Here is a 27,142-nt window from a genome sequence, read left to right on the forward strand (position 1 = left end):
GAAGTCACTGTGTATCATTTGCCCACTATACTATGAGATAGAATGGATAAACACTGCACAAGTAACAAAATATTCATCTGTTTAGTATGGCGTGTACTTTGCATTATACATGTAGCCTTACTTAAAATAGCTATAGATCATTTGTGAACGATAGGAATGTACACAAAAATAAGGTGAATAAGAACACAAGGGCAGAACATCTACAGCACTAATGTTTACAAATACTGCAAGAACACGGATGCATGTACAATCCCACTAATAATGAGGCAGCGCTGATGGCCATGGCATACTTGTGCCAACTTTTTTTTTTTTTTTTTTTTTTTTAAATCTACTCAAGCTTCAATGGTGGTATACAGTATTAAACTTATTTTGCCTCTCCCACATTATGGTTTAAGTGATACTGCTATCATATGAAAATGTCCAACTCAACAGTGTATGGCAGGTTTTTTAAAAACATTTCAAAAGAATGTGAACAAATACTGCCTAAGTGCAGATTCAAATATATTTGGCAGCGCTGAAATTATAACAGCATGAATACAGAAATGCTTTTTTTTTTTTTTTTTTCATTGTAGTAGGTAGTGTGAGCATATATGGTGTCAGCCAGATTGAAACCATGCACAAGATAATGAATCAGCATCATGCACACGTAAAGAGAAGTACATGAAGCATGGTCCGAAAGCGCATCATGCATGTTACAGGGCAAAGAAATCACAAGATACAACGATCTCAACAACTCTGATTGCCTTCATATTGTTTCTCTTATCATCAAGTCACACTGTAACAGTATCTGAGCAAGACATGCAGGATCATGTCAATAAAACTAAAAGGTCAACCAAATTTCTGTCATTATTTACTCGCACGCATTGTTGTTCCAAACTACGGAGCACATGACATCCGGACAAAAATATATATATCGTGGCCACGAATTAAGAATTGGTTTTTCGTTTTAGTTAAACCATGGTCATGAATAAAAAACTCATTCCCACGACTTATTACCGTAATTTGTTCCCTCGTTTTATTAATTCATGGCCACACTGAAGTAATTTTTTCCTTCGTTTGGAGTCAACTAAAACAAGGGAACAAGTTCATGGCCACGATTTAGTAAGTCAAAGGAACAAATTATTATATTGTGCGCACGATTTACTAAAAAACAAGGGAGCGAATTAGTAAAACGTGCTGACATATTAGTAAATCATGGGAACGAATTGTTAATTTGTGGCCACAATATACATATTTTATTCCTGCATTTCATGTGCGGGGCTCCGTTACAAATCCATATGCTTTTATTTTTCAGTGGAACGCAAAAGCAGAATTTTTGAAGAATCTCAATGCATTTCGACACTATACAACATTAGTTCATATTGACAAAAAAAACAAAAACTTGTATACAATATCTCTATTTTTCTTTACCATTATGTCACATGTATCATCCACTTTTTCAAAGCTCATCTATATTTCATACATTCAAAAATTATCTTGTGATTGTTTAATAACTGAACATAATATATAATTTTTTAAATCTTGGACGCAAATGTGGGTTAGATCATTTAAAATTTAATAAAGAAAACTTTTGTACGAAGACTTTAATATTAAGAATACTGCTTGCAAGTTGTATGGACTACTTCTCTTTCTTTTCCCTTTTTGGAGCTTGGCAGTCGTAATCACTAGGAATTACTGTTATGTGGGAATGGCTTTGTTAAGATTCTACCAAAATGAATGTGTTCCAAAAATAAAATAAAAAAGCAACATACAGATTTAGACTGACATGAGTGAGTAGAAAATTAGTAGTTTTCCTTGAAGCACAAAACTGCAGAGTGCAAATACTTTTCATACAGGTCCCTTGAAGCTTAATAAGTTACACGTCATAAACACCTACTAGCTTTTGGCGATCTATCGCTTATGCATTGCAGTAATAAAGATTGTTTTTTGAGGTCTAAACAAAGATATAGGGAAAGGCCTGTCTGACCATTCCTCAGTAAAGTGCAATATTCGGTGTAGTGCACACTAAAGGGCAGGCAGTGAGTAAAGAAGGTCCACGTAGAGGAGACTGTAGAGGTGGTGACTAGTTCAGATATACTCACTGCAGAGGCGTCCTCATTTAGCAATGCACTACCAGTGCGTCACAGTAACCTTCACTGAGTGTACAACGCCAGGAGGAAATTAGAGAAAAGTCCCCCGTAGAGAACGTTCAATAGTTTTAAAAGAACCTTACTGCGAGTTTACTCTTTTGGCAAAAGGGGGTTTACATGTTTAGCAGCTTTTTAAAGTAGGCTTAAAAGTATATTTGGGTTTTTCTGTAAGTTGGCAACACAAACCCCTCCACTCTTTAATGATCTTTATGAGTCTAATTGCAGCCTCTGGTGTAAACAATTCATTTCAATTTTAACTTAAAGAAAAGCATATTTACAGGTATACCGATTCATTTTGAACTATTATGAATATACATAGCTAAAGGACTTTTATCATTCAGAAATAATGACTGGAAAAATGTCTGAGTCACAACAGGGGAATGTAAAAATGACTACATATTGATGGATTTATTCAACAGCAACTATCTAGTGTCTAATTGCCAATGGAAGGATATTTTTAAACTGTTATGACTGGTAAGTGTTGCCAAAAATGTGCTAAACTGGGTAAATATAATTTTAGGTAATTATCATAATTACCTCTGCCTGTGATTCACTTTTGAGTTCTGTGTCATGGAATACCTTCCGGTGACCCGGAGCGCTGCTGGAGTGCATGGCTGGTTCCTTCGACAAGTGCAAACATCACCGTAAAGGAGAGGTATGGAGATGACATAAGCTTTCCTGCAGCCATGGGGATTCCCTTACAACAAACCAACTCATAAAACCCATCAGTCTTTTGTGTTGTGGCAAGGTGTGAAAGCAAAACTCACTGACAGTGCGCCAAATGTGTGATATGCAGTCTAATCTTAAAGAAAACAACGTGCCAATAAAAAGAGATGAAAGCAAGTGACGGCATGCAAAACACACACTTGAACGAACGGCTCTTAGATTATTTCAGTTGTTTGTATACTTCAGTATGGCGCCCCCTGGGTGGCCACTGGTGCACAAGCAATCCACAACACGAACACATTCCACTGGCTATGCCTCTAAGTTTGGCAGATAAATTGCAGATCACTGTAAAGCGACAGGAAACTTCATATTTAATAGCTGACGGATGTCAGTGTGTGATGGTGATTTACGCTTGTTCTAGGAGCCACTGGAAGAGGCTCTTGTGGCCACGCCTTGTGTCTCCAGCCTCGGGCTCTTCCTCGGTGCGACACTCTTCAAAGTATCTCAGCAGAGCCTGCAGGAGGTCGGCGACCCTGAACTCTCTCTCCTTCAGCCTCTGGGCCACGGCCGGCAGCTAGAGCCAGAGAAAAACACACATGAAATGAAGCTAAACTTTTGGACAGGAAACATCCTGATAGATACTGATGGAGTTGGTTGATAGAGCTGTAATGTAATGTAATATGATACTCTGGATATTTATGTATTTACTCTCAAACTGTTGGAATTTGTAACTGTGAATCAATTTATTCAACAATTTGTATCAGTCCCTATGTGGCATATATAATAAAATATTTTAAAGAAAGATATTTTTCAAATAAATGTACCTACATTTAAAGTTTCAATTTTGTGAAATCAGCCAATTATATTTTATTATTTTATAAACTAATGCACTACCGTTTAAAAGTTTGGGGCCAGTACGATTCTTCTTTGAAACGAAATTAATACTTGAATTCAGCATTAAATTGATCTATAATGCTACAAAAGATTAGCCTGACTACGTCAGACTTCCTACTTCCGCTCAATTTCATTTCGCTTCTGTAGTCAGTCTGAGATAGCAGACTATCTTTCAGTTTTCCAGCGGCCTTCGGACGGCCGGGCCAATCAACGAACAGAGGGCGGGCTGAGAACCGTGACGTAGCTGATTGTACCGTGGATGCGTAGATTTACTTCACATAATCTGCAAAAGTCGTTCACAGCCATGTTCACTCCGGTATTTCGCTCGATGGTTTTGTTTTCGCATCATACATGTGTGTTTACAGTGGAAATTAGATGCGGCTGAGCATGCGCTTAACACACGCCATAACCAAACGTCATGTGATTGGCTTACGGGTAACCAATGATTTTAAACTTCAGACAAGCGCCCCCCGCGAGAGAGAAAACACTTCTCTATTATGCCATTCCAGACTCTGTCTACGAAGCAAAGCGAAGTAGCAGAGTTTGGTATTACCAGGCTAACAAAAGATTACCATTTCCAATAAATTCTGTTCTTTTGAACATTTGATTTATCAAACAATCTGGAAAAAAATGATCAGTTTCCACAAAAATATTAAGCAGCACAAACTGTTTTCAACATTGATAATATAAGAAATGCTTCTTGAGCAGCAAGCAGCATTAGAATGATTTCTGAAGGATCATGTGACACTGAAGACTGGAGTATTGATGCTGAAAATACAGCTTTGCAATCACAGGAATAAATTAAAAAATGTAATATATTAAAATGAAAATATTTATTTTAAATTGTAATAATATTTCACAATATTCCTGTATTTTAATAAGCCTGAGTGCACGTCAAAAACAATAAAAATAAATAAAAAAAACTTACCGACCACAAACTATAACGGTACTGTTACATTATTAAACAAGGGATGGTATTAAAATGCTATTAAATCTATATCAATGTACTCATACTCAAGTTGAGACAAAAAGAGCTCATATAACTAATGACAAAGCACACTGTGATTTTATATCGCCAGCAAAATCACTGCAAATAGTGAGTATTAAATATATCTCCAAGGCCTCAATAAAATTAAAGAAACCTTATGACATTGATCTAAACGGTCAACAATTAATTGATAACTTGCAATATACTGCACATAAGTTTATAACTATAGTAATACTTAGGCTACATTCATGCGATTCAGAATAACAATGAACAGCACAAACCGCATGGAATCTGATATTTTCAATTCTAATTTGGTCCATATGTGGTCCTAAATCAGATACAGGTCAGATGTTTTGCAATGTGACCTCAGTCTGAACAGTCATACTGGAATTCACTCCAGATCATTATTCGTCACAATTCTGCGCTGATGGGAGTCACTCCAAAGAACGTACATGTTGGTAGTTCTTTGGTCACTCAGTGATTATGGAAGATGGCAGTGAAGTTAGTCAGTGGAGGGTCGGTAAGCTGTTGTACTCATAAGTATTACGGTGACAGCTCTATTCAAGCAAAATTAAAGGAATACTCCAGCGTTTTTTCATATTAAACTGTGTTATTCCCTTAACTAAGAAGAGTTGATGCATACCTCTCTCGTCTCAGTGCGTGCACTCAATCGCTCTGGCGCACGGCGACACTTTGATAGCACTTAGCTTAGCTCAGTTCATTCATTAGGGAACAAACAGAGATGAAGTTAGAAGCGACCAAACACCTCCACGTTTTCCCTATTTAAATACAGTTACACGAGTAGTTACACAACCAAGTATGGTGACGCAAAATAAAATGTGGCGCTTTTCTAAGCGGGTAAAAAGGATAACTATAATGTATGGCGGAATAGCACTTGGGAGCACTTCCGACTTGGCGCAGAAATATCATCACTCCTGAAAAATCCTCCCCTCTCCCACTCACTTCTGTCATTAGAACCAACGTGACTTTTTACTGCGCCGAGTCGGAAGTGCTCCCAAGTGCTATTCCGCCATACATTATAGTTATCCTTTTTACCCGCTTAGAAAAGCGCCACGTTTTATTTTGTGTCACCATACTTGGTCGTGTAACTACTCGTGTAACTGTATTTAAATAGGGAAAACGTGGAGGTGTTTGGTCGCTTCTAACTTCATCTCTGTTTGTTCCCTAATGAATGAACTGGGCTAAGCTAAGTGCTATCAAAGTGTCGCCGCGCGCCAGAGTGATTGAGTGCACGCACTGAGACGAGAGAGGTATGTATCAACACGTCTTAGTTAAAGGTGGTATCAGTGATTTCAGGCCCAAAAATATTTTTATCACATTCATCTAATCTTTCCTAACGATCCGCTAGCTGCCCGCCCCATAAGCAGGTTGTCAAAAAACCGCGTCTCTGTAGGCAGCCTAGGCTCTGAGATCTGCACACAAAAACAAATGGTTTAGCCAAACACTCAAAACCAAAACAAATAGTGTTCCAACCAATCACTGACAGGGGGAGGGTGTTGTGAGGTTTTGAGACAGCTTTTTCTTCAGCTCTGACTTCGCGTGCAGCCGTGCACGTGCACAAAATCTCACAACACCCTCCCCCTGTCAGTGATTGGTTGGAACACTATTTGTTTTGGTTTTGAGTGTTTGGCTAAACCATTTGTTTTTGTGTGCAGATCTCAGAGCCTAGGCTGCCTACAGAGACACGTTTTTTTGACGGCATGCTTATGGGGCGGGCAGCTAGCGGATCGTTAGGAAAGATTAGATGAATGTGATAAAAATATATTTGGGCCTGAAATCACTGATACCACCTTTAAGGGAATAACATAGTTTAATATGAAAAAACGGTGGAGTGGTCCTTTAAGGAAAAACTGTACAAGAAAAACTTTGCTCTCTTTCACCTGATCCTTTATATCGCCTGCACACAAATTCACTGGCTTCCACAGCCTTATAAATGAATGCGTAAATGCTGACTTCAGTAATGTCCGTGTTTACTTCTGTATGACAGCATGCTGTATGTCTTTGTTATTGTACTTTTGCACATACAGGGGCAGTTCAGGATCGTGACCTGTTCACACTCAAATCCAATTTTGGCCACATTTAAAAAAATAATGCGAAACATTATTTTCAACATTGATAATATAAGAAATGCTTCTTTAGCAGCAAATCAGCATATTAGAATGATTTCTGAAGGATCATGTGACACTGAAGACTGGAGTATTGATGCTCAAAATGCTCGATGGTGTTTTTAGCCCCGAATGGCTCCTTCCAGGCAGCTAACCCTAACCTCAACCTTAAACCTACCCATCCCCTCGCTGCCTGGAAGGCGCCGTTGGGGGCTAAAAACACCAAACACCGCTCAAAATACAGCTTTGCAATCACAGGAATAAATTAAAAAATGTAATGTATTAAAATGAAAATATTTATTTTAAATTGTAATAATATTTCACAATATTCCTGTTCTTACTGTATTTTAATAAGCCTGCGTGCGCGTCAAAAACAATAAAAAAAAAAACTTACCGACCCCAAACTATAACGGTACTAACAAGAGATGGTATTAAAATGCAATTAAATCTATATCAATGTACTCATACTCAAGTTATGAGACAAAAAGAGCTCATAAAACTAAATGACAAAGCACACTGTGATATACACAGTGTTGCTTAATTTTATATCGCCAGCAAAATCACTGCAAATAGTGAGTATTAAATATATCTCCAAGGCCTCAATAAAATTAAAGAAACCAAAGGAAACCTTATGACATTGGTCTAAACCAGGGATGGGCAACTTCAGTCCTGGAGGGCCACTGTCCTGCAGGGTTTAGCTCCAACCCTGATAAAACTCACCTGCCTGTAGCTTTCTAATTATCCTAAGACGCTGATTAGCTTGTTCAGGTGTGTTTGAGTAGGGTTGGAGCTAAACTCTGCAGGACAGTGGCCCTCCAGGACTGAGGTTGCCCATCCCTGGTCTAAACGGTCAACAATTAATTGATAGTACTTAGGCTACATTCAGAATGCAGGTAAATGTGGCCCAAATCCAATTGTATTTCCTCATATGCGATTCAGAATAACAGTGAACAGCACAAGCCGCATGGAATCTGATATTTTCAATTCTAATTTGGTCCATATGTGGTCCTAAATCAGATACAGGTCAGATGTTTTGCAATGCGACCTCAGTCTGAACAGTCATACTGGAAATCACTCCAAATCATTATTCGTCAGAATTCTGCACTGATGGGAGTCACTCCAAAGAACGTACATGTTGTTAGTTCTTTGGTCACTCAGTGATTTTGGAAGATGGCAGTGAAGTTAGTCAGTGGAGGGTCGGTAAGCTGTTATACTCATAAGTATTACGGTGACAGCTCTATTCAAGCAAAACTTAAGGAAAAACTGTACAAGAAAAACTTTGCTCTCTTTCACCTGGCTTCCACAGCTTATCGCCTTACAAATGAACGCGTAAATGCCGCGTTTACTTCCGTATGACAGCGTGCTGTATGTGTCTTTGTTATTGTTCTTTTGCACATACAGGGGCAGTTCAGGATCGTGACCTGTTCACACTCAAATCCGATTTTGGCCACATTTAAAAAATAATGCGAAACATTATTTTTTAAGCCTAAAACCTCATTCCGACTGTCAGTTCAAATCCGATTTTGTGCATATCTGATTGGAGTCCTATCAAAATTTAACAAATGTGAATGGCAACAAACAAAAAAAATCACTTGGAATGCAATTTTTACAAATCTGCATTGAGCAACATTCATGTCTACATATGTGGTTTGAAATCCTATACAAACTCAGTTTGACCGCTATAATTGGATTCCGCGTGGTTTATGTCACTTTCTCACGCCACATAAAACATAAACATGTCAGATGTTATTTGTTTTGAGACCGGCGGAGACGACAGCACAGAATAAAGCTGCGCATACCGGCATCCTACATTTCTGCCACTGCCTCAGAAGAGGAAGCAGTCTAGCGCAGTATTGTCATGTTGTAAATAAGACAACATCTTTATTGAAAATCCATCCACATTGCTGTTGCTGTTTTAAAGCAAAGTCATTGCCACAGAAACCAATGCAGATTTTCAGGAAAAGAAAAGAGCACCACGGGTCAATAATTTAGATTGGATACACAAATAATCGGATTTGACCTGACACAGCCGAAGTGTTCTCACCTGGAGGAGCTCCTGGCCTGAGAAATGGCTGAGCTGCATTAAAGACAGATCAGCGATAGAGGCGGCGATCCACTGGAGCACAGCCGTCAGCTGGGGGTCCACAGTCCCCCCCTGGACATCGGTACTGACCACCAGCAGAGCTCTTTCTGCCTGCCCGTGATCCCGCTCCGCTCGCACCGCTCCTGCACATACAAACCACACACATTCAGCTCATGCATACACAAAAATCATCACAGCAATTAGTCTACTTCAGCAAACCAGTTTCCCACGCTCTCTCTGCTAACTAGGCCAGACACAGAACTCTGCTTGAGCTCATCTGTTGACCCACATGGAGCCGGTCTGACAGTTAGACAACTAGGAGCGAGGATAAATAGTCTTGTGGCTTTGACAGGGGCACACCGAAGGTGCTCGGCCAAACAAGACCACTTTAGATGAGTGGCAGCAAAATAAGGGCTGAAATTAGTTCAACAGTTGAGGTTTAACATCAGACCACAGAATAAACACTAGCGTTGGAGGAAAATACAAAGAAGAGATATAGTTTTCATTTACCGCCTGAATCCTCTTTGGCCTCAGCTTCCTTCTCTTCAGCGCAGTCACTGTAAGTTGAAAAATAGTACAGGTGTAAGAGAGTGTTACTGACAGACTAAAGGGAACGACAACACAAACCACATGCAAGAGAGAGTGACAGAGGCTCCCAGCATTCCCATTTCTCATATAAACCAGCTCCACTACAGTTTCAGCTAGAATTCATGACTTGCCCATGCTAATGGATATTGACGCAATAGTATTTTAAAGATATTTTTCTTGATGCCTTTGACTGAAAAACTGATTTGGGGTGGGGCATTATAGCAAAAAAAAAAAAAAAAAAAAAAAATCTCAATATTTTTCAGACTTGCATACTAATATTTATGAAATCTGAATATTTCACAAAATATTACTTAATTTAATATTGGCAAATAAATCAGCAGTATATCATGAATATTTGTTGTCTAGCTCTGATTTGGGTGAACATTTTCTAGCACAAGTTTAAATGAAATAAGCAAGAATAAATATAACAATGGCTTATGAAGGTATGCATCACAGTTTCACATCTGTTTTCAACATTTCAACATGATAATAATCAAAAATGTTATTTGAGCAGCAAATCATCATATTAGAATGATTTCTGAAGGATCACGTGACACTGAAGAATGGAGTAATGATGCTGAAAATACAGCTTTGAAAATTACAGGAGTAAATTATATTTGAAAATATATTCAAGTAGAAAATACTTATTTTAAATTGTAATAATCTTTCAGAATATTACTGTTTTTACTGTATTTTAATCACATAAAAATGCAGCCCTGGTGAGCATAAGAGACTTCTTTCAAAAACTTTACAAAATCTTACAGACCCAAAACTGTAACTGTACTCTATACTGTTATATTATTAAATGAGAGATGGCCTTAACATTCTTTTAAATCTATTTCAATGTACTCATACTCACAGGTCTTTAGAAAATGTAATAGCCAAACAAAAATTGCATTGTGATATATTTTATATCACCAGCAAAATCACTGCAATTAAATGTCTCCAAGGCCTGAATAAAATGAAATCCTTATAGAATATAAACTTTTACAAATGATAACTTGCAATATTGTCAGATAAATCAGCAATACATTATAATTTGGGTGAGCATTTTCTAGTACAAGTTTAAATCGCTTTTTTTTTTTTTACAATAAGTAAACAATCATGACACAATATCCATTTCTGGTTGTAAATGCAGGGGAATTTTTTTCTTTTTCAGATCTGCTTTTCATATATTTTTCCCGTGTATGATGTAATTAATTATAAAGCGATCTCGGTTTCTTTTGTATGGAGTGAGTCACTTTGTGCTCAAATGCACATGATTCATGTTGTGGACCTGAACTCTAATGAGAATTGGGGACTGGGACATCCTTTTTTCACTCAAACAGGAAGCATGCAGTAAGAACAGATAGATCATTCTTCAGCAAATACATCACAAAATACTTATGAAGTCAATGACCCAACCCAAACACTTCCTACACAACACAACACAAAGATTCAATTGACTAATTCCAAACACAGGATGGAGAACAACAAAGGGAAGTTTTGTTTCTAATAGGTAATGTTAGAAACTTGTCAGCACTTCATCAGCGCTTGCTGATAAAAAGCTGCATGACATCATGCAGTAATTACAGCCGTACGCGCTGTCTATGCTACACCTCTTTCCATAGACCAACCTGTCTGATGGAGAGAAGGACAAATGTTCTTCATAAACCTCGCCTTCTAAACCCAGACTGCTCCAGCTACTGCTGTTTCCATTACTGCTGGGGGAGAGAAAAAGAAGAAAAGCTACAAAATAATGTCTATGCAAAACTAGAAAACCTACCTGGAGCTTTATGATATTTCTGATAAGATATTTGATATTTAAGTTGATATTAATTTATTTGCTTTTTGGTTTAAAAGGTGGTTTTATTTATTTTTTATTAAGAAGAACCATATTTTCAACCAAACACCAATCATACCCATTAGTTTCAAAATGTTTCATGCTAGACATAAAACATAGAAGAACTTGGAGCTGCACGATTAATGATAAAAAAAATATATATAAAAAAATAATAATTCGCTTTATCGATAAAATCACCCACGCGATCTCATTCCCAAATGACAACGATTCGCCCTGTGTCTATTAAACCTTTGACAAGTACGATCACAGCGAATATTCAAATCTGTGCTAGTGCTGCCGCTGACCCAGAGAGAGCAGTTGTCATGTATGAAACATCTTCAAAAACAGTCTTTTCAACCACATAGTATCACTATTTCTGTTACAATAATTCAAATTATCACAGAAGTACTGGGATGGGATTAAAGTTTATAGTTTGGATACAAACACTGATGTCTACGGTAGCGATTAAAATAGAGTAAATCACCTTTTGAATGATTCTTGATGCTTCAAATAGAGATTGTATCAATTACATCGTTACACCTGTAGGTGTAATCATTCTCTCAAGAGATTTGTTCAGAAATGCTGATTCACGCAGTAATGAAACAAGTGAAGTCTTTATAAGTCATTGAACCATTCATTCAAACTTGTTTTTTTATTTTTATTAATTAAATATATTTTTAAATCGACTGCAGAAATTAGCATTTTATCAGAACCTCTAGTAAATTATTTGTCTATTCAGAATCATGAACTCCATTTTATATTCAAGGCATTTGACTGAAAGAACTTGCTGCCCCGCAGAGATGCGATGACAAGATTTGAACTTAATTCACTGAAACTGATTCACAGCTTAAAAGTGGGATCAGTAGTTTTTGAAAAGCACTTTTGAAAACGGTTGTCGGACCGACTACGAAAACACACCTGTAACCAATCAGGAGTAAGGGGTGTGTCTACTAATGATGGGGAGGAGTGAGCGCTCAGTGCACACAGCACAGACATAGTCGTTGTCTGGGTTTACGGTCGCGTACGTAAGTGTGGGGTGGAGCTATCAAATTAGGGGCGAGATCATTTTGGGGTAGGGGCGTGTTTGTTATGGTGATTTCAAATATCAACATTGGCCAAAGGTGTTTTTCAAAAACTACTGATCCCACCTTTAAACTGATTCATTTAAATTAACTCTGAATGCAGAAATTATATAAAAACATCTGTTTAACACTCATACTCATTAATACTCAGTCATGAGACAATTAATGATAGAAATACTAGACCCTAAGCATGTTATGTAAAAATTAACTGATTAATACAGTACTTGAGGACATGAAACTAAAAAAAGAAAACTGTTAACTATCATCTATATTTGGACACACTGAGAATTTATGGAGTTTCTAAGTTACTCAAGAAACACTGCCTCGAGCTGACAACCACACCTTTCACAAATATTGTGATACCTTCATGGTATCTTGGGATGTCCAAAACAAAAATTGCTCATACATTCTAACTTTCAGTTGCTTGGGAGATATTAAAATGTTGATAGAAATTGCTTCCATTGAGACACTGCAGCCAAAAACAATACTCAACAATGCTTGCCTTTGAAAGACAAGACAGTGTGAGTCAGTCGTCATGTTTTGAAGCCAAAGACATTTAAAGTTTTTCTGAGAATGTAAAACAATATCCCTAAATGCTCATCTGGACAAGGCACTAAGTGTTTCTCAGCAATTTTGGAAAATGGTGAGATAATCAGCAACTCTGGCGTCAAACAAATTATAAAATGGTTTGTGAATAAAAAAAATAAAGTGAACAATAAATGTTCTTTAGCAAAGATGAGTCATACAGTAGGTTCTTCTAACCTAAACTCAAACTAAAACATGTGATTAGAGTCAAATTATCTCAGCTGAAAACCAATCATGACTACAAATGTTTTTAAAAACACACTCAGAGACTACTATACAACTTAAGAGTGCCTGACATTGACACTACTTCACTAATTCAGTCTGAGCTTTTCAAACACAGATCTCTCCTCTACATATTGCATTGAGGGTTTGCAATGGTCAGGTCACTACAAAGGCAGTCCTTCCACTGTTAATTCACCAGATCTTTATATTCACAATGATTAGAGCCACATGCTTGTGAAAGGTGCTCAAGAAAAGAAAGTGCTTTGAACTTGAGTGTGGTATTAGTCGAGTAGTAATGCTTCATTTAATGCTTTGTAAGCTTGTAAGTGTGGTGGGACTTGTTCACCTGTCACTTAGATGGTGAAAGCTGCTGCTCTCATCTGGGTGGTCTTCTTCAAAACTCAGATTGGACCAACTACCAAGACTGTCATCACCAACACTCAAACTAAGCTGCTGACTCACGGTTGACTCCGTCACATTGACGCCATCCCTTCTAGGAGTACTGCAACACAGCAAAGTCATCAATCATGATAAGGAAATACAACACCAAAAGTTTCAAAATCTAGGAAATCCATGGATGAGCAATTTTAATTGATAGGCTGCATGAATGACCCTGTGAAAACTGTGTCACTTTACCCAAGATTGACGGTTTGGCAGACGTTGGACAATGCGGACGTCATAATCTCTGTGGTCAGACTTTCTGCAAAGCTTGCGCCATCATGACCAATTCCACTGTCTGCATTCAAGCTGGTGCAGCTCAGCTCCTTTTTGGCTTTCTCAATGACACTGGACACCATTTCTTCAGCAAAAGCAGCTCTCTTTTCCAAATCAATGTGAATTCTAGGAATTTCCAGTCCAGCCACTGAATCAGATTCTTGTTGCCTTCTGATTTTCAATCCCTGGAAACCACGACGACCATCTCTACTGCAAAACAGGCATTCTCGACCTTGGCAGTATCGGCAGGCTTGATATGCCTCAGCCAGCTTTTCTGTGAAGGAATTAGGTTCAAGTGCCCTCCTGTCCCCAGCAGCCTGAACACATGCCGGCCCCAGCGTCATTTCCAATGTGTCATCGACAATTTTCCGGGCATAATGTTCAATCACTTGCATGACACTGTTGTTGCTTTTGCTATCATTTAAGCTGCTCGTACTATGATACAGCCTATTAGTTTCTGAGTACGTTAAAAGAGAGCATGAAAATGTACTTTCGGGCATGTCCCCGACACTGGACTTCCTGTAGAGGCAAGAATCAGTCAGCGATTTAGGCAGTCTAACTGAAGACATTCTCAGCTTTCTAGTAACATCACATGTGATGTTGTAGGCAAGAGATTCCGCAAAGTTCACAAGTTCTACATATTCGTTACTGCTAATGTCTTGACCATCTTGACAAGCACATGGCAGAGATTCACAAGAGGATCCATCTTTTCCATCAGAAAGTGCAGTGTGGGATGACTTGGATATGGGACTTTGAGAAACATCAGGACTATGATCATTGTGTAAACGCCTAGAGGAGTGTAGCCTCAAAGGATACCTCTGCTTTATTTTTCGTGCGGCATGAGCCAGGCCAGATTTAATAGATCGATATGCCAAACGAGTGGCATACTGATCCAATATCAGCTCTCGGTTGCCTCCCTCTTTCTTGAGCACCTTAATGAGGTATCCTGCATATTCGTCAGTGACACTTTCGCAACTTGGATAATCTGATGACATCCCACTTGCTTGGACGTCACCAGACCATTGACAAGTCATATTTCCTGAAAGGCCGTCTCCACTCTGACACTTGTCAGAAGAGTTTACAGATCCTCTTTTTATCGTTTTGTGACGACAGTGGGTTGAACTCATTATCCTTTTGACATCGTTGATGACTTCTCCAGCCACTTCTCCAGCATATGTCCACAAAGAATTCAAAGTCTGTTCAGAAAACTGTGCGCTATGCAAGGCAACACTGCCTTTGCTCTCAGCCTTCTTCACATCTCCAAGGCTCAGTGTGTCCATCTCAGTTGCCATGGAAACAATGTGGCACGCTAAACGCTCTGCATAATGGAGCGCACTCCTCTCAAACATTCTGCTCCTGACGTTGGGACTCAGCTCTGACTGGCAGTTTCTAGTGTGTGGACCATCTTTCTGAGTCTCCTCCTCGTCTTCATTGCTGCCAGCTTCTTCAGAGAGAGACCTAATGAGTTTCAGCATGAAATCGGCCTTGTCTGAAACTGAACCAGCTTCTTTTGTGTCGGTGGCAGGCGGGTAATAAGGGGTCGGCGGAGGAGTCGCAGGAGAAAATTCTTTTGCAAGCGTACCTTTGAGCTTCTTCGAGAACTGTCTGATCTGTTTCTCACTGTGCTCACCTGACGCCTGCTGAGGACTTGAGGGTGGAGTGCTAGGGATTTCAACTGATTTTGTTCCAGAGTTGCTGCTTGAAAAATCCTCTGCACCTACTTTTCTACCACCACAGGAGCCAACTTCAAAACTGGGCACTTCCAGTGTGTCCCTTCTCACTACAGAACGGACCTCTGGGGTGAGCTTGGAGACTGGACATGCACTTCTGGAGGATGGGTCACTAGAGCCCTTTGAACCTCTCTGAGTCGACACATGTGATTTAACAATTCCATGGCTTGGAGTGGATATGCGAGCTGTGATTGTTTTGCTCAAAAAGTCTGCACAGTCCTCTACTTTCTTCTTTACTTTTGTCGAAGAATTCATTAGATCGAATGCCTCACCTACTATAGTGTCCACCATATTCCCAGAGAAGTTTTGAAAAGTTTTTCCAATCGAGGGCTTGCCAGAATCACTTTCAACAGACATGCTGTCAACATTTTCCTCACCACTGGCTGAATCCTGGATTCTTGCAGGACCTGGCGATGAATCAGTCTGAGATGCTGCAGACGTATCTGAGGCTGATGATGTTACTTCCACTTGGCAACAAATGGTTCTTTTAGGGCTGGTCTGACACACGTGACCAATACTGGATTTATACTGAGAAGGTTCGTCTGAGTTGTGTACATGGGATATGACATTGCCAGCCACAGGAACTGGAACACAACTGGCGATACCCGACACACAATACAAGGCTTTCTTCACTGTACAACCATCCGGCTCTTGATTTGTAGCCTCTGTGACAGCCTGAGATCCAAGATAGCTTGTTTGGGCACTGCAGGTTTTTGTAATGAGAGAACTATCTTCAGCACTCACGTAGCAAATATTGTCTACTGACACACTGATAGCTGCCTGGGTAGTGAATGTCACGTCAGCTTGTGAGAGCTCTATAAAAGCCTCTTGGAGAACGGACTCCGACAGATCAGAGGCATAGGATGAAACCACTTCCTCCTCTTCGTCAAAAGACCAGTCACCCGGTGTGAGTAACGTAGAGGGATGTGAAAACTGGCAAACCTCCATTATTCCTTCAAACACTAATTCCTCAGCAAGATCGGCAGCAAATCGTGTGACAGTGTTGTTGAAAATCTGCTTTTTCACAAACAGAAACTCTTTAAGGGCTCCAGAAACGGCTTCCCCTACTAGGAAACCGGCTAGACCGTTTACGGCACGCTCTTTTAACACGTATGCATGGCGCATTCCTATCTCATGAAAGGCCATTTGAAATACTGAAGATGTCAGCCTTGCAGCCAAATGGCAAAGTGTGGTGGTACAGGAGGAAACACCTTTCTGCAAGTCCCTTAAGGCACTTCCAAGGCTCATTTCGACTAAATCTGTAGCAAACCTCTGAATCCCATCCTTGAGAGACTGTGATTGGGATTTAGTGATGGTGACTGTCTCCTGGATGTCTGAAAGCTTCATTAGATGCCCATTAGTGTTTTTGAACTCCTTATGACACACACAGCTCAAGTTCTTATTAATGTTAAAATCAACAGGGGAGGAGTACCCACAGACCGATCCAAGGATTTCTTTTGACAGGTTGTTGGCAAAATCTGCGTACGTTTTGTAGAGTGAGCAAAGGTCCTGTGGTTTACGTAATTCTGAGCCATCAACATCTGCCTTCCAAAAATACTCTAAGGACCCTCCTTCTCCCAGTGGGCTAAATGCAGATGAACGAACTGGACTGAAGAGCGGCCCGCTTTCCTCGCAGGGAGTCCTCGCTGGCCGTGGGGAATCCGGTAATTCAGAGTGAATACTGTACGGTGATCCTGGTTTAAGTGGAGTTGGTTTCTTGACATTGGCTGGAAGAGTCCTATGATCAAACTTGTGAGGATTCATTGCTGTGGTCGAGCATCCCCTTGATACAAATTTACATCCAGAGTTATCAACATACTTCTCTGTTTGACCAGGGAGGGGATGCTGTTTAAGGACCTTGATGTTGGAATAAGAAGACTGGTCTAGTTCATCAAACTGATCAAAGCTGTCGAAAAATTCACTGACTTCTGAGTCAGAGTCTTCTACTCCATCCTTTAGAATGGGGATCTTGGGAATGTCAAGTTTTGCTTTAAGACTCTTTTGATATCCAACTTCATCCAGGAATATAATAGGACTGGGACTTGAGCAGTCTGAATCATCTGACTCGGTGAGGGATGTGGAGGTAACACGTCCCTTTGACAGACTGCTAAGTTCATACGAGATCTCTGAAATTTCAGGCCACGCTGTTGACTTCAGGACAGTTTCTGACACTTCTGCAGCAGTCTTTCCCTTGTACACTGACTTCCTGGGTAAGGAACTTATAATAATACGAGATCCACTTAAGTCTTTTAAATGAGTGTAAGGGACTGTCTGGGATGCCACATCCCTTTGGTTCCTCTGACTATGGGCACCTGCAAGATCAGAGAACAGTTCGTAAGAACAGAATTATTATTAACATAGGCAATTATTTAAATATTTCAATTTCAATTTCAATTAAGGTTACTTGATAATCTAAGGTTAACGTCCTGTTTTAAAAAGGGTTTAAATAAAAGCTTATTTTATTTTTTTTATTTACACTATCATTCAAAAGTTTGTGGTTAGTTTTTTTAAAATAAGTCTTTTAAATGCTCACAAGGCTGCATTACAGTAAAAGCATTAATGACAGTGACATATTGCAAATTTAAAATGTTTTTTATTGTAAAATGTTTCAGTCACATGATCCTTAAGAAATCATTTTGATTTGGTTCTCAAGATTCATTATCAATGTTTGTTTGTTTATTATGTATTTAACGTCATGTTATGCATTATGGCTATTTACATGGCAACACAAGGTCAATATCACAATCAATAAAATTTGTATTATTATATAAAACATTTCAACTTGAAAAGATAGAAATTTTTAAATACATTTGATACATTCTGAAATATTCTTATCAATGTTAAAAACTTTTTTCCCCTAAGGAACAGCATAAAAAAATAGAAATAATAAATTATATATATATTTACTATCCCAATTTAGTGCATCCTTGCTAAATAAGTCTTACTGATCCAAAACTTTTGAACAGTGGAGCATTTAAAAACAAAAATAGTTTAGCTATTTTGAATGAGAAGCATAGATAGCTAGTGACCAGTAACCATAAAGGTTTTCAAAATCCTTGTGAACAGCTGCTAGTTCTGCTTTTTATTACCTGTATGTTCCTCTTCAAGATGTTCAAAAGCAGTAACAAAGTCCTCCTCGATAGAAGAGACAGACTGATTGGTGTCGTCATCCTCAGCTTGACATGCTTCTGAAGTGCCTCTCTGCAGAACCTGTAATTCCATGGCATACCTTATCCCAGCTGTGTATCGAGCCAACAATCCCAGCATGGTGCAAACACTAAACTGAGGAGTGGGGCCATGTCTCAATATACACAAGGCCCTTGAACAGCCCTGAGAGTGAAAGAATAAAGAACAACGATTACATTTTTTAAAGAAAATGAATAAATAAAAAAATCAAATGAATCAATCAAATGCTAGGAGGATGATATAAGATATGATATAAGCCTTTACGTCATGATACATCATCAAGATAAACTGTTATGATAAACTTAATGTTAATTGGAAGATAAACATAATTCAGGCTGCAAACTGTCAATCCCTGAACTGACATAATTTCTTGAGAAGTTGTGATATTTTGACTTCTCACGGCACTTTGTTATGTCTGAAAAACATTTGTGGTTTGATGAAATGTTCAGAGCACAAAACTTAATACCATGGCTGCCTTCCACAAGGTTAGTTCTGTTTAGACCCAATTTCACACAAAACAACATCACAAATTTACAAGACAAAACATTGAAGGACACCTGATATCAAAATAATGACAGCAGCAAACACACGCCTCAAATGAAACATAAACATACTGTCAAATACTCGAGCATAATATACAAAAATCAAACCTGAGAAATACTGTCTTTCCTCTCAAAGGGTCTTTTAGGGTCTTTGAGGAGCAGAATCTCTTCATCTTTAAGGGTATGTACATGTAGTGATCTAAGCAACTCCATCATCTCAGTGGAGAGGGACGTCAGAGCCTGTGGGCATCAAAGAATACATGACTTTAGGATCCATCAAAGAATGTTGCATCTATTTTGTGCTCTTTGCTGAGATACTCTATTTTTACAAAGAAATTAAATAATAATAAAAAAAAATGAAAAGGGTAAACCCCTCTTTTTAAGGGAGCTTTAGTTTAGTACAAAAAAATATTGGGGTTAGTACAACTTTTTTTATGTTTTTGAAAGAAGTCTCTTATGCTCATCAAGGCTGCATACAATTTAAAATAACTATTTTCTATTTGAATACATTTAAAAATGTAATGTATCCCTGTGATGCAAAGCTAAATTTTCAGCACAATTACTCCAGTCTTCACTGTCACAAACCGTAATCCTTCAGAAATCATTCCAATATGCTGATTTGCTGCTCAAGAAACATTTATTATTATTATCAATGTTAAAAACTGGTATGCTGCTTTTCTGGAAACTTTGATACATTTTTGTCAGGATTCTTTGTTGAATAGAAAGTTCAAAATAAGAGAATTTATATGAAACAGAAATCATTTAAATTATACAACATTATAAATGGGTCAAATTAATGTATCCTTGTTAAATATAAGTATTAATTGCTTTAAAAAATATTTTTTCTTTTACCCCAAACTTTTGAACGTTAGTGTAAGCAGCACAAAAAGCACTGACCTGTAGGGTGAAATCCTCCCCCTCAGCATGACTAGGTAAGCATACGTAATGTACCTATGAAAGAGAAGAGGAAACAATCATGCCAAACCAATTTATATTATGATACCTAATAGATTCCATTAAATGTTAAAAAAGCAGGTGCAATACATGCTGACTTTGTGCATATTTAAATTAAGTCACTGTCATTCCCTTCAGTTCAAACATGTTTCTTTTTTTATGCACATTAACCTTACTGACTGCAATTAATGTCTGTTCACATTTTCTATTGATCAATGGCTGCAGTAAATGCATGATGATAAAAGTATCATATTTTACAGAAAACTGCAAGCCGACCTGTTAACATGTAGGGAGCCTATAACTATAAATCATAAGAAAGGTTTTCTTATAAAATATTAAATTATGATGATAAAAATCTGTGAAGGTAATTTCTTAAGTTTTGTCAGGAAGCACTACTACTGAGAAAGAAAAAAAAACTACTGTACACTGCTCTATACTGGAGAAAAACGTATAGATTGCATACGTTAACTTCAAATGTTTTTCTTTCCTATTTTTTATTTACAAGCATATATTGAAAAGTCCATTTCATTCACCCCATACCCTCATTTACTATTCGCTACATTACTCCACTAATATAGTCCACTTGAAGGAGTGAATGAAAACGAGTGAGTGAATTCAGTCATGAAAAGATTTATCTTGAGCTCTGTCATGGAAATGTATAAATCTTAATTAAACAATTTAATAATCAAGTAAAAAGGAATTTATAACTGTTTGATTTTACGCTCTAGCCACATTGGACCAGTGGTTTGGAAAATGGATGGATGGATGATTCAGCCATCTTCTGGCAAGACGTGGGAATTAAAAATCACCCCCTATACCCTTAAAAGCGTCTGCCAAATGCATAAATGTAAAAGCGGCAACCCTTCCGGCGCACTCAGTGTCCGAATTCACTCCCTTGTTTTCATTCACTCCCTCAAGTGGACTATATTAGTGGAGTAATGTAGGGAATAGTGAATGAGGGTAAAAGGGTAGATTTCGAACACAGCTTATGTCCCCTTCCGGTCACCGTAAACACTCTAAAAGTTCTCCTTTGTTGGACAAGAGCAGGTTTGTAAAGGCTTCTCAATACAAATATGGAGAACTGTTTGTTTGGCACGTGTTGCGTTTTCAAATGCACATTATAAAAGACTCAATTTCGTTTACCTCAACATAAAGGAAACAAGCTGCACTGCAACTGCAATTTCTTTTCTTTTTTTAATTTGATGATTCACTCAAGCCTCGTGAGATGCGCTCATGTATATGAGGTGAGATGCAACAGTCTGCACTGTCCCAGTTGCCTCTAAACGCTGTCTTATCGCCATTATCTTATGTCATGGAGGCTTTCAAAATCACTCAGCTCAAAAAGAGGTCACAAAACGTTTAAACTGACACATCTTGTATGCATTATTCAATCAAAGGAATATTGGGGGCTCAACAAGTTCAGTTCATCGACAAAGCAAAAATCAAGGTTATGGTGGGGCAATTACAATGGAAGTAAGTGTGGCCATTTTTGAAGGATTTAAAACAAAGAAATGTGAAGACATTAGTATGCGATTTTATTTCACACTAGTATGTTAACACATTATGCTTCCATCTTGCAACTATACTACTGAAATGTTTAACGTTTACGGATAAGCTTGATGAAAGTCGTACAAATAAGCTTAACTAAATTTCTCTCAATTTAAAAAAAAAAGAAAAAGGGGAACAAGAGGGACAAGATTTAGCTTATCCAGAATATTCCTAAAGGTTTATCCATAAACTAATCAATATCTGTTTAGTTCAAATTTTCTGAAGAGACACAATCACTTTATATGATGAACAGACTGAATTTAGGCTTTTATTCACATATAAACATTAATCAGCAAACATAAACAGAAGCTCAACTGAAACTTGCACAAGACCAAACCTCATTGGTTCTTGAGGAAGCTCAAACATGTTGCGTAACACCAGAACGAACCTCAATGGTTTCTGCACGTCAAACAAGCATGTTTAAGCTTCCGTTTACTATATCTGATGTGTGTGTTGCTGAATGTTTATATGTGAATAAAAGCCTAGACTCAATCTGTTCATCATATAAAGCGATCATGTCTCTTTTGGAAAATGTCAACTAAACTGCTCAGTTCATATGGATTAGTCTAACGATCTCTTTATGAACTTTATGAACAGAAAGCTCTCAGATTTCATCAAAATATCTTCATCTGTGTTTCAAAGATGAGCGAAAGTCTTAAGAGTTTGGAACGACATGAGGGTGAATAAATGATGACAGAATTTTCATTTTTGGGTGAACTATCCCTTTAACTGTGACATTGATTCCGCAAGCATACAGTACATATAAAAACAAGCATATGGAAATCTGAAATACATGGCAGTGTGTGACCCTTACTTCTGATAAAAACTGTGGTTCTTTATTATGCAGCTCCACTACCACATTGCACAGCTCCTTCTTGTGCTTCAACAGGCTCTTCAGGCACAGGTTTGAGCCCTCGCGGATGGTCTGCTCAAACCAACATAAAGCTTGTTAGAAATTACAGGAGATTCAAAAAAATTCATGCAACAAATGTATTAGCAGAAAAACAGTAGACAACATACCTCTTTCTTCATAGTGGCACGGCTCTTTAACGGGACACCTCTGATCCGTGCACAGGCGTCCATGACGTTGCAGGGCTGGACAGGAGGTTATCCACTCCTTCAAGAGAGAAGTTTGGGTTGAATAAATCAACCATGTTCATTTTAGCTACCAACAATTCAATCCACTCCACATTACTCTTACATGCACCTAAATAACTCATTTATAATCAGATTGATAGCTCAATCCGACTGAAAAGCCTTCGTGTTAAACACCTCAATCGATCTGACTGAATTTTCGATTGGACTCAAAGGGATGGTGTAAACGCTTGAATCTGACTATTTTCTCAATCAAATTCAAACATGCCAGTACACGCGTAGCGCCAGGATTTGCGTGTTTACATACGTTTTATGTCATACGAATATGCACTTTTATTAATTTCTCATGTCTTGCGAAACTGGTCAGTGGATGAGACTGAATACTTACTAAATATTTGCTAAAAACGCCCTTCTGACATATATGTCAGCATTTTTGGTTATGTCACAGCATAAACAACAATTATACTCTGAAGACATTGTCGCAGTGGCTTTCGGTTCACAACATTTAGAGTTCATATAAACAGAAATCAAATTGGATTCACTCAGACCGACCACAATTAGTGTTTAGGTCGTTTTCACATACCAAGCGTAAACAAGGTTTGCAATATAAAAAAAAAAATGAAGAATTAAAGGTAATAAAGATTTGGACCCCATTGACTTTTCATTCAATTAATCATTTTGAAAAATGTCTTTTGTCATGTTCTGCAAAAGAAAGAAAATTTGGAACGACTTGTATATTAGTAAATGGCAGAATTTTCATTTTTGAGGTAACTACGCCTTTAAGTTGGATTATGTTAGAGATCACATGACTTATGGGTAACACATGGGCTTTCCAACTGCTCCAGTAAGAGAGACACACAGGGGCAAATATGAGAAAACTGAAAACTACCTAAACAGTGAAAGTTGAACAAGTCCGTATCTTTAACGTTATACAGCCCACAGCAGTCAAATTATCTTGGGCCATCTACAGCAGTCAAATTATCTTGGGCCATCTGTGCGCGTGCGGTATACCAATATGTTGGAAAAATGTAGGTCAAGGCTACATGACGGCCCAATGTCAGGCTGTTATCACATTCTCACATAGCCTGAACCGAAACAGTGTGCTGTAGCAGTGAGATCTTATCTGTGACTGCAAAAGCTTGCGTGAAAGAAGCGAAGAGGGATTTGAAACAGAATCTGATAAAATAAGAAGCAATTGTCACATGCAGAAGGCTACCTCTCGAGTAGCAGTTTGGATGAGTGCATCCATCTGTTATTGTGGGTTAATAAGGCCTCAGAACTAAATCTCTCCTTGAATGCTTGCTCAGATTAATTATAATGCACCATTTGTTCACGGCCTGGCAAATAAGTTTGTTTAAGGCCTATGAGCTGAGACGGCAAGTTTGTTTTTACTAGAAAACAAACATGGCATGAGTTCATAATGGCCTTGGTTCCAGAAGTACTCATTTTCCTTATAAGATTTCTTAAAAAGTCTTCATTAAAGCGTTATAAGCAGTGAACCACACAAACCAGCAATGAGGTAAATCACAACATGACACACTTTGATTAGAAGCAAAAAGTATTTGAAAATCAGAAAAAAAAGATGTCCAAACTGCCTGTCTATGTGTATGTATATTCATACCTCTGCGCACCTCATGACACACGTCATCAGCGCGTTTCGTGCTATGCAGAATTAGACAGACGCCAGTCACTGAACACCGCAACCGAAACAGCAGCCACCTTTTACAGTTCCTCCTGAACTAAAACAACGAGCTTATGCTGCGTTCACGCCATAACTACAGTAATTTGGAAGAGATGGAAACTAGTGGCGATATACTGTACGATTTACCAACATTCTACAAAATACGTTCTTCTGTGTCAAACAAGTTTGAAATTACATAATAAAGAAAAAAAATTGTGGGGGTTTTCTCTCCATTTCTGTTGGCCCAGAGCATTTCCACAGAACTGAATCCTGCTTAGTCTTTCTCACTAAACAAGCGCTCACACCTGAATGCTGAAATAGGTCAGACTTTGATGCATTTCAGCATGACTGTGTGTGGGTGGGGACTGCAAAGGTAAACATTATTTCTAAGAATTCAGCGCACACAAAAAAAGTATGTTTACTGCAAGCCTGAACCCCAACGGTTAAAGTCGACATGAAACCCAAGTTGCGATAGTCTCTTCTTCCTTACTTATGCTTGACGTATATCCGGGTGAAACCGAGAAAGGAAAAAAAAACGTATGGCGGGACTTTTTTTGTCAATTGGGAATTCACTGGATGGTTGGATAAATGTGGTTTGCTATTGCTGTGATGTCACGTGAGTGACAGGTTGTCCCGCCCTCGCTTCATCATCAGAGAAGAGAAGAGATGTTGCTGCAAGAGGGAGGGGAAGTTATTTTGATTATTAGGCACATGAATAATAATGATGTGCACAGATAAATCATTTATAATACTGAAATATTCCATTAAAAAAAAGAAAAAAGAGAAGAGTCCATTTTGATTTCATGGTGACTTTAACATTAGCAAGTGATGGCGTTGGCTGCTGCATGTGATCTGTGCTGAGAGCATCACCAGGGTCAAATGATTTCCTGAAACCAACAGATGTTTATGAGATCTCACTGTTCTCACTCACTGTTCCCAGCTTATAAAGGGGAGTGGCTGTGTACAAAACGACATGCACATCATTCTTGCCTCATATAATACCCTGAATTACAATCATTATTTGCAACTGTCAATTATGCTTCAAAACGTGTTCAAATACGACACCACAACCCCCAGCTCTGACAGCCGCATATTACCATGACAAACCGCCATTTGACTATTATAAGAAACCTTTTGAAGCTCTTCAAGATGTCAGTTAATCTGCAGTCACGTATAGTCATATCTGATATACTTACCTCTCATTTTCGGTTTGATGATTCATTGTTTTCATTTTCAGCCATCGTCGCGGTACAGGCAGTGTGACTTACATGAATTACCGCGGAGTTTCTTTAAGAATTATGCATGTGAAAGCATTATCAGGAATGTGTTTATGTGCGGTTTAATGTTAAAGCCTGATGATGTCATCACAGACGCAGCTGGCTCGCGCATTAGCATCAGGCCTGTGATAACATCAGTCGTGATCCGCATCTTTAACACCAATCAATGGGTTTATAACTGCTCTGTGATTTATACTGGAAAATGGCATGCAAATGAAAATGAAGCGCGTCTCACCTTGTAGTGACAGAGCCGTGCAGTGGGCAGCTAGTTGCTCTTACCTCCGTTCATTTCATGAAAACAAGACGAGCAGGCGGAATAATCAAACCCGGAGCGGCGGTTCAGAGCAGTTGAGCGCAGAGTCACTGATGGGAGTGAGATACACATGCAACATAAATAATAAATAAATACAATTTGAATTTAATGTAGTATTTTATTCTTTTAATATTATTTTTGTCGTTTCACTTTCTCTTTGGGATATATTACCATGGAAATATCAGGCTAGCAGCCACAGTTTGATGAATTTATTGGAAATGATGATAAAGGTTGCCTTAATTTACTATATAAAAAATCACAAACTATTTGTATGACCACTAAGCATTTGACAATATGTTTTTGTCAATTAAATTCGTCAATTTATGTCATGGTAACACCAGGTTCTCTTATTGGTTGATCTTTTTTCAGCATTATGGGTAGGCTAGTTTAGTTCTGTCACCATGGAAATCAAAATGGAATCAAATTCCTGTTTTTTTTTTATGGAATATTGCAGTTTATTATAAATGATTTATTGGTGCGCATTCTTTTTTTAATTAATGTGCCCTCAAATTCTTTAATTAAAATAGCTTTCCCTCCCGTGCACTTGCAGATCTTCAAGAGAGAACTTTTTTTTCTTGTTCGTGAAGAATATATATATATATATATATATATATATGACAATAGGGAAGGAAAGATTATCACACCTTCTGTTTCATGCTGACTTTAAAGGCATAGTTCACCCAAAAGGTTGATAAATAAAGGGGATAGTTCACCCAAAATGAAAATTCTGTCATGATTTACTCACCCTCAAGTTGTTTCAGTCCTATGAATTGCTTCTGCTGAACACAAAAGTATGAAACACAAAAAATATGGGTTACCAAACAGTTAATGTACCCATTGACTGTCATAGTATGGCGAAAATACTATGGGAGTCAATGGGGCTCATTAACTGTTTGGTAACCCATATTCTTCAAGTT

At 38.3% G+C, this 27,142-nt stretch overlaps 1 protein-coding gene across 3 annotated transcripts; it reads right to left on the reverse strand.

Annotated features, from left to right (window-relative positions):
• Positions 1–324: 324 nt before the first annotated feature.
• On the reverse strand, positions 325–26,286 carry akap11 (A kinase (PRKA) anchor protein 11). 3 transcript variants are annotated; one of them, XM_081369387.1, is made up of 12 exons: positions 26,148–26,286; positions 22,880–22,976; positions 22,674–22,784; positions 20,255–20,308; positions 19,466–19,597; positions 18,719–18,959; positions 13,822–17,941; positions 13,532–13,687; positions 11,091–11,174; positions 9,397–9,443; positions 8,848–9,029; positions 325–3,369 (listed from the first exon to the last, which is right to left on the reverse strand). In XM_081369387.1, the coding sequence occupies exons 2-12, from the start codon at positions 22,940–22,942 to the stop codon at positions 3,202–3,204; spliced, it is 5,358 nt and encodes a 1,785-aa protein (XP_081225513.1). In that variant the 5' UTR covers positions 22,943–22,976; positions 26,148–26,286; the 3' UTR covers positions 325–3,201. The 3 variants fall into 3 exon arrangements, with proteins under 3 accessions (XP_081225513.1, XP_081225512.1, XP_081225514.1); XM_081369386.1 differs by having other exon boundaries at positions 11,091–11,177; XM_081369388.1 differs by lacking the exon at positions 11,091–11,174.
• Between the last annotated feature and the right edge of the window lie 856 nt (positions 26,287–27,142).

Source organism: Scardinius erythrophthalmus (genome assembly GCF_964197995.2).
Source record: "Scardinius erythrophthalmus genome assembly, chromosome: 6".
Classification (NCBI taxonomy): domain Eukaryota; kingdom Metazoa; phylum Chordata; class Actinopteri; order Cypriniformes; family Leuciscidae; genus Scardinius; species Scardinius erythrophthalmus.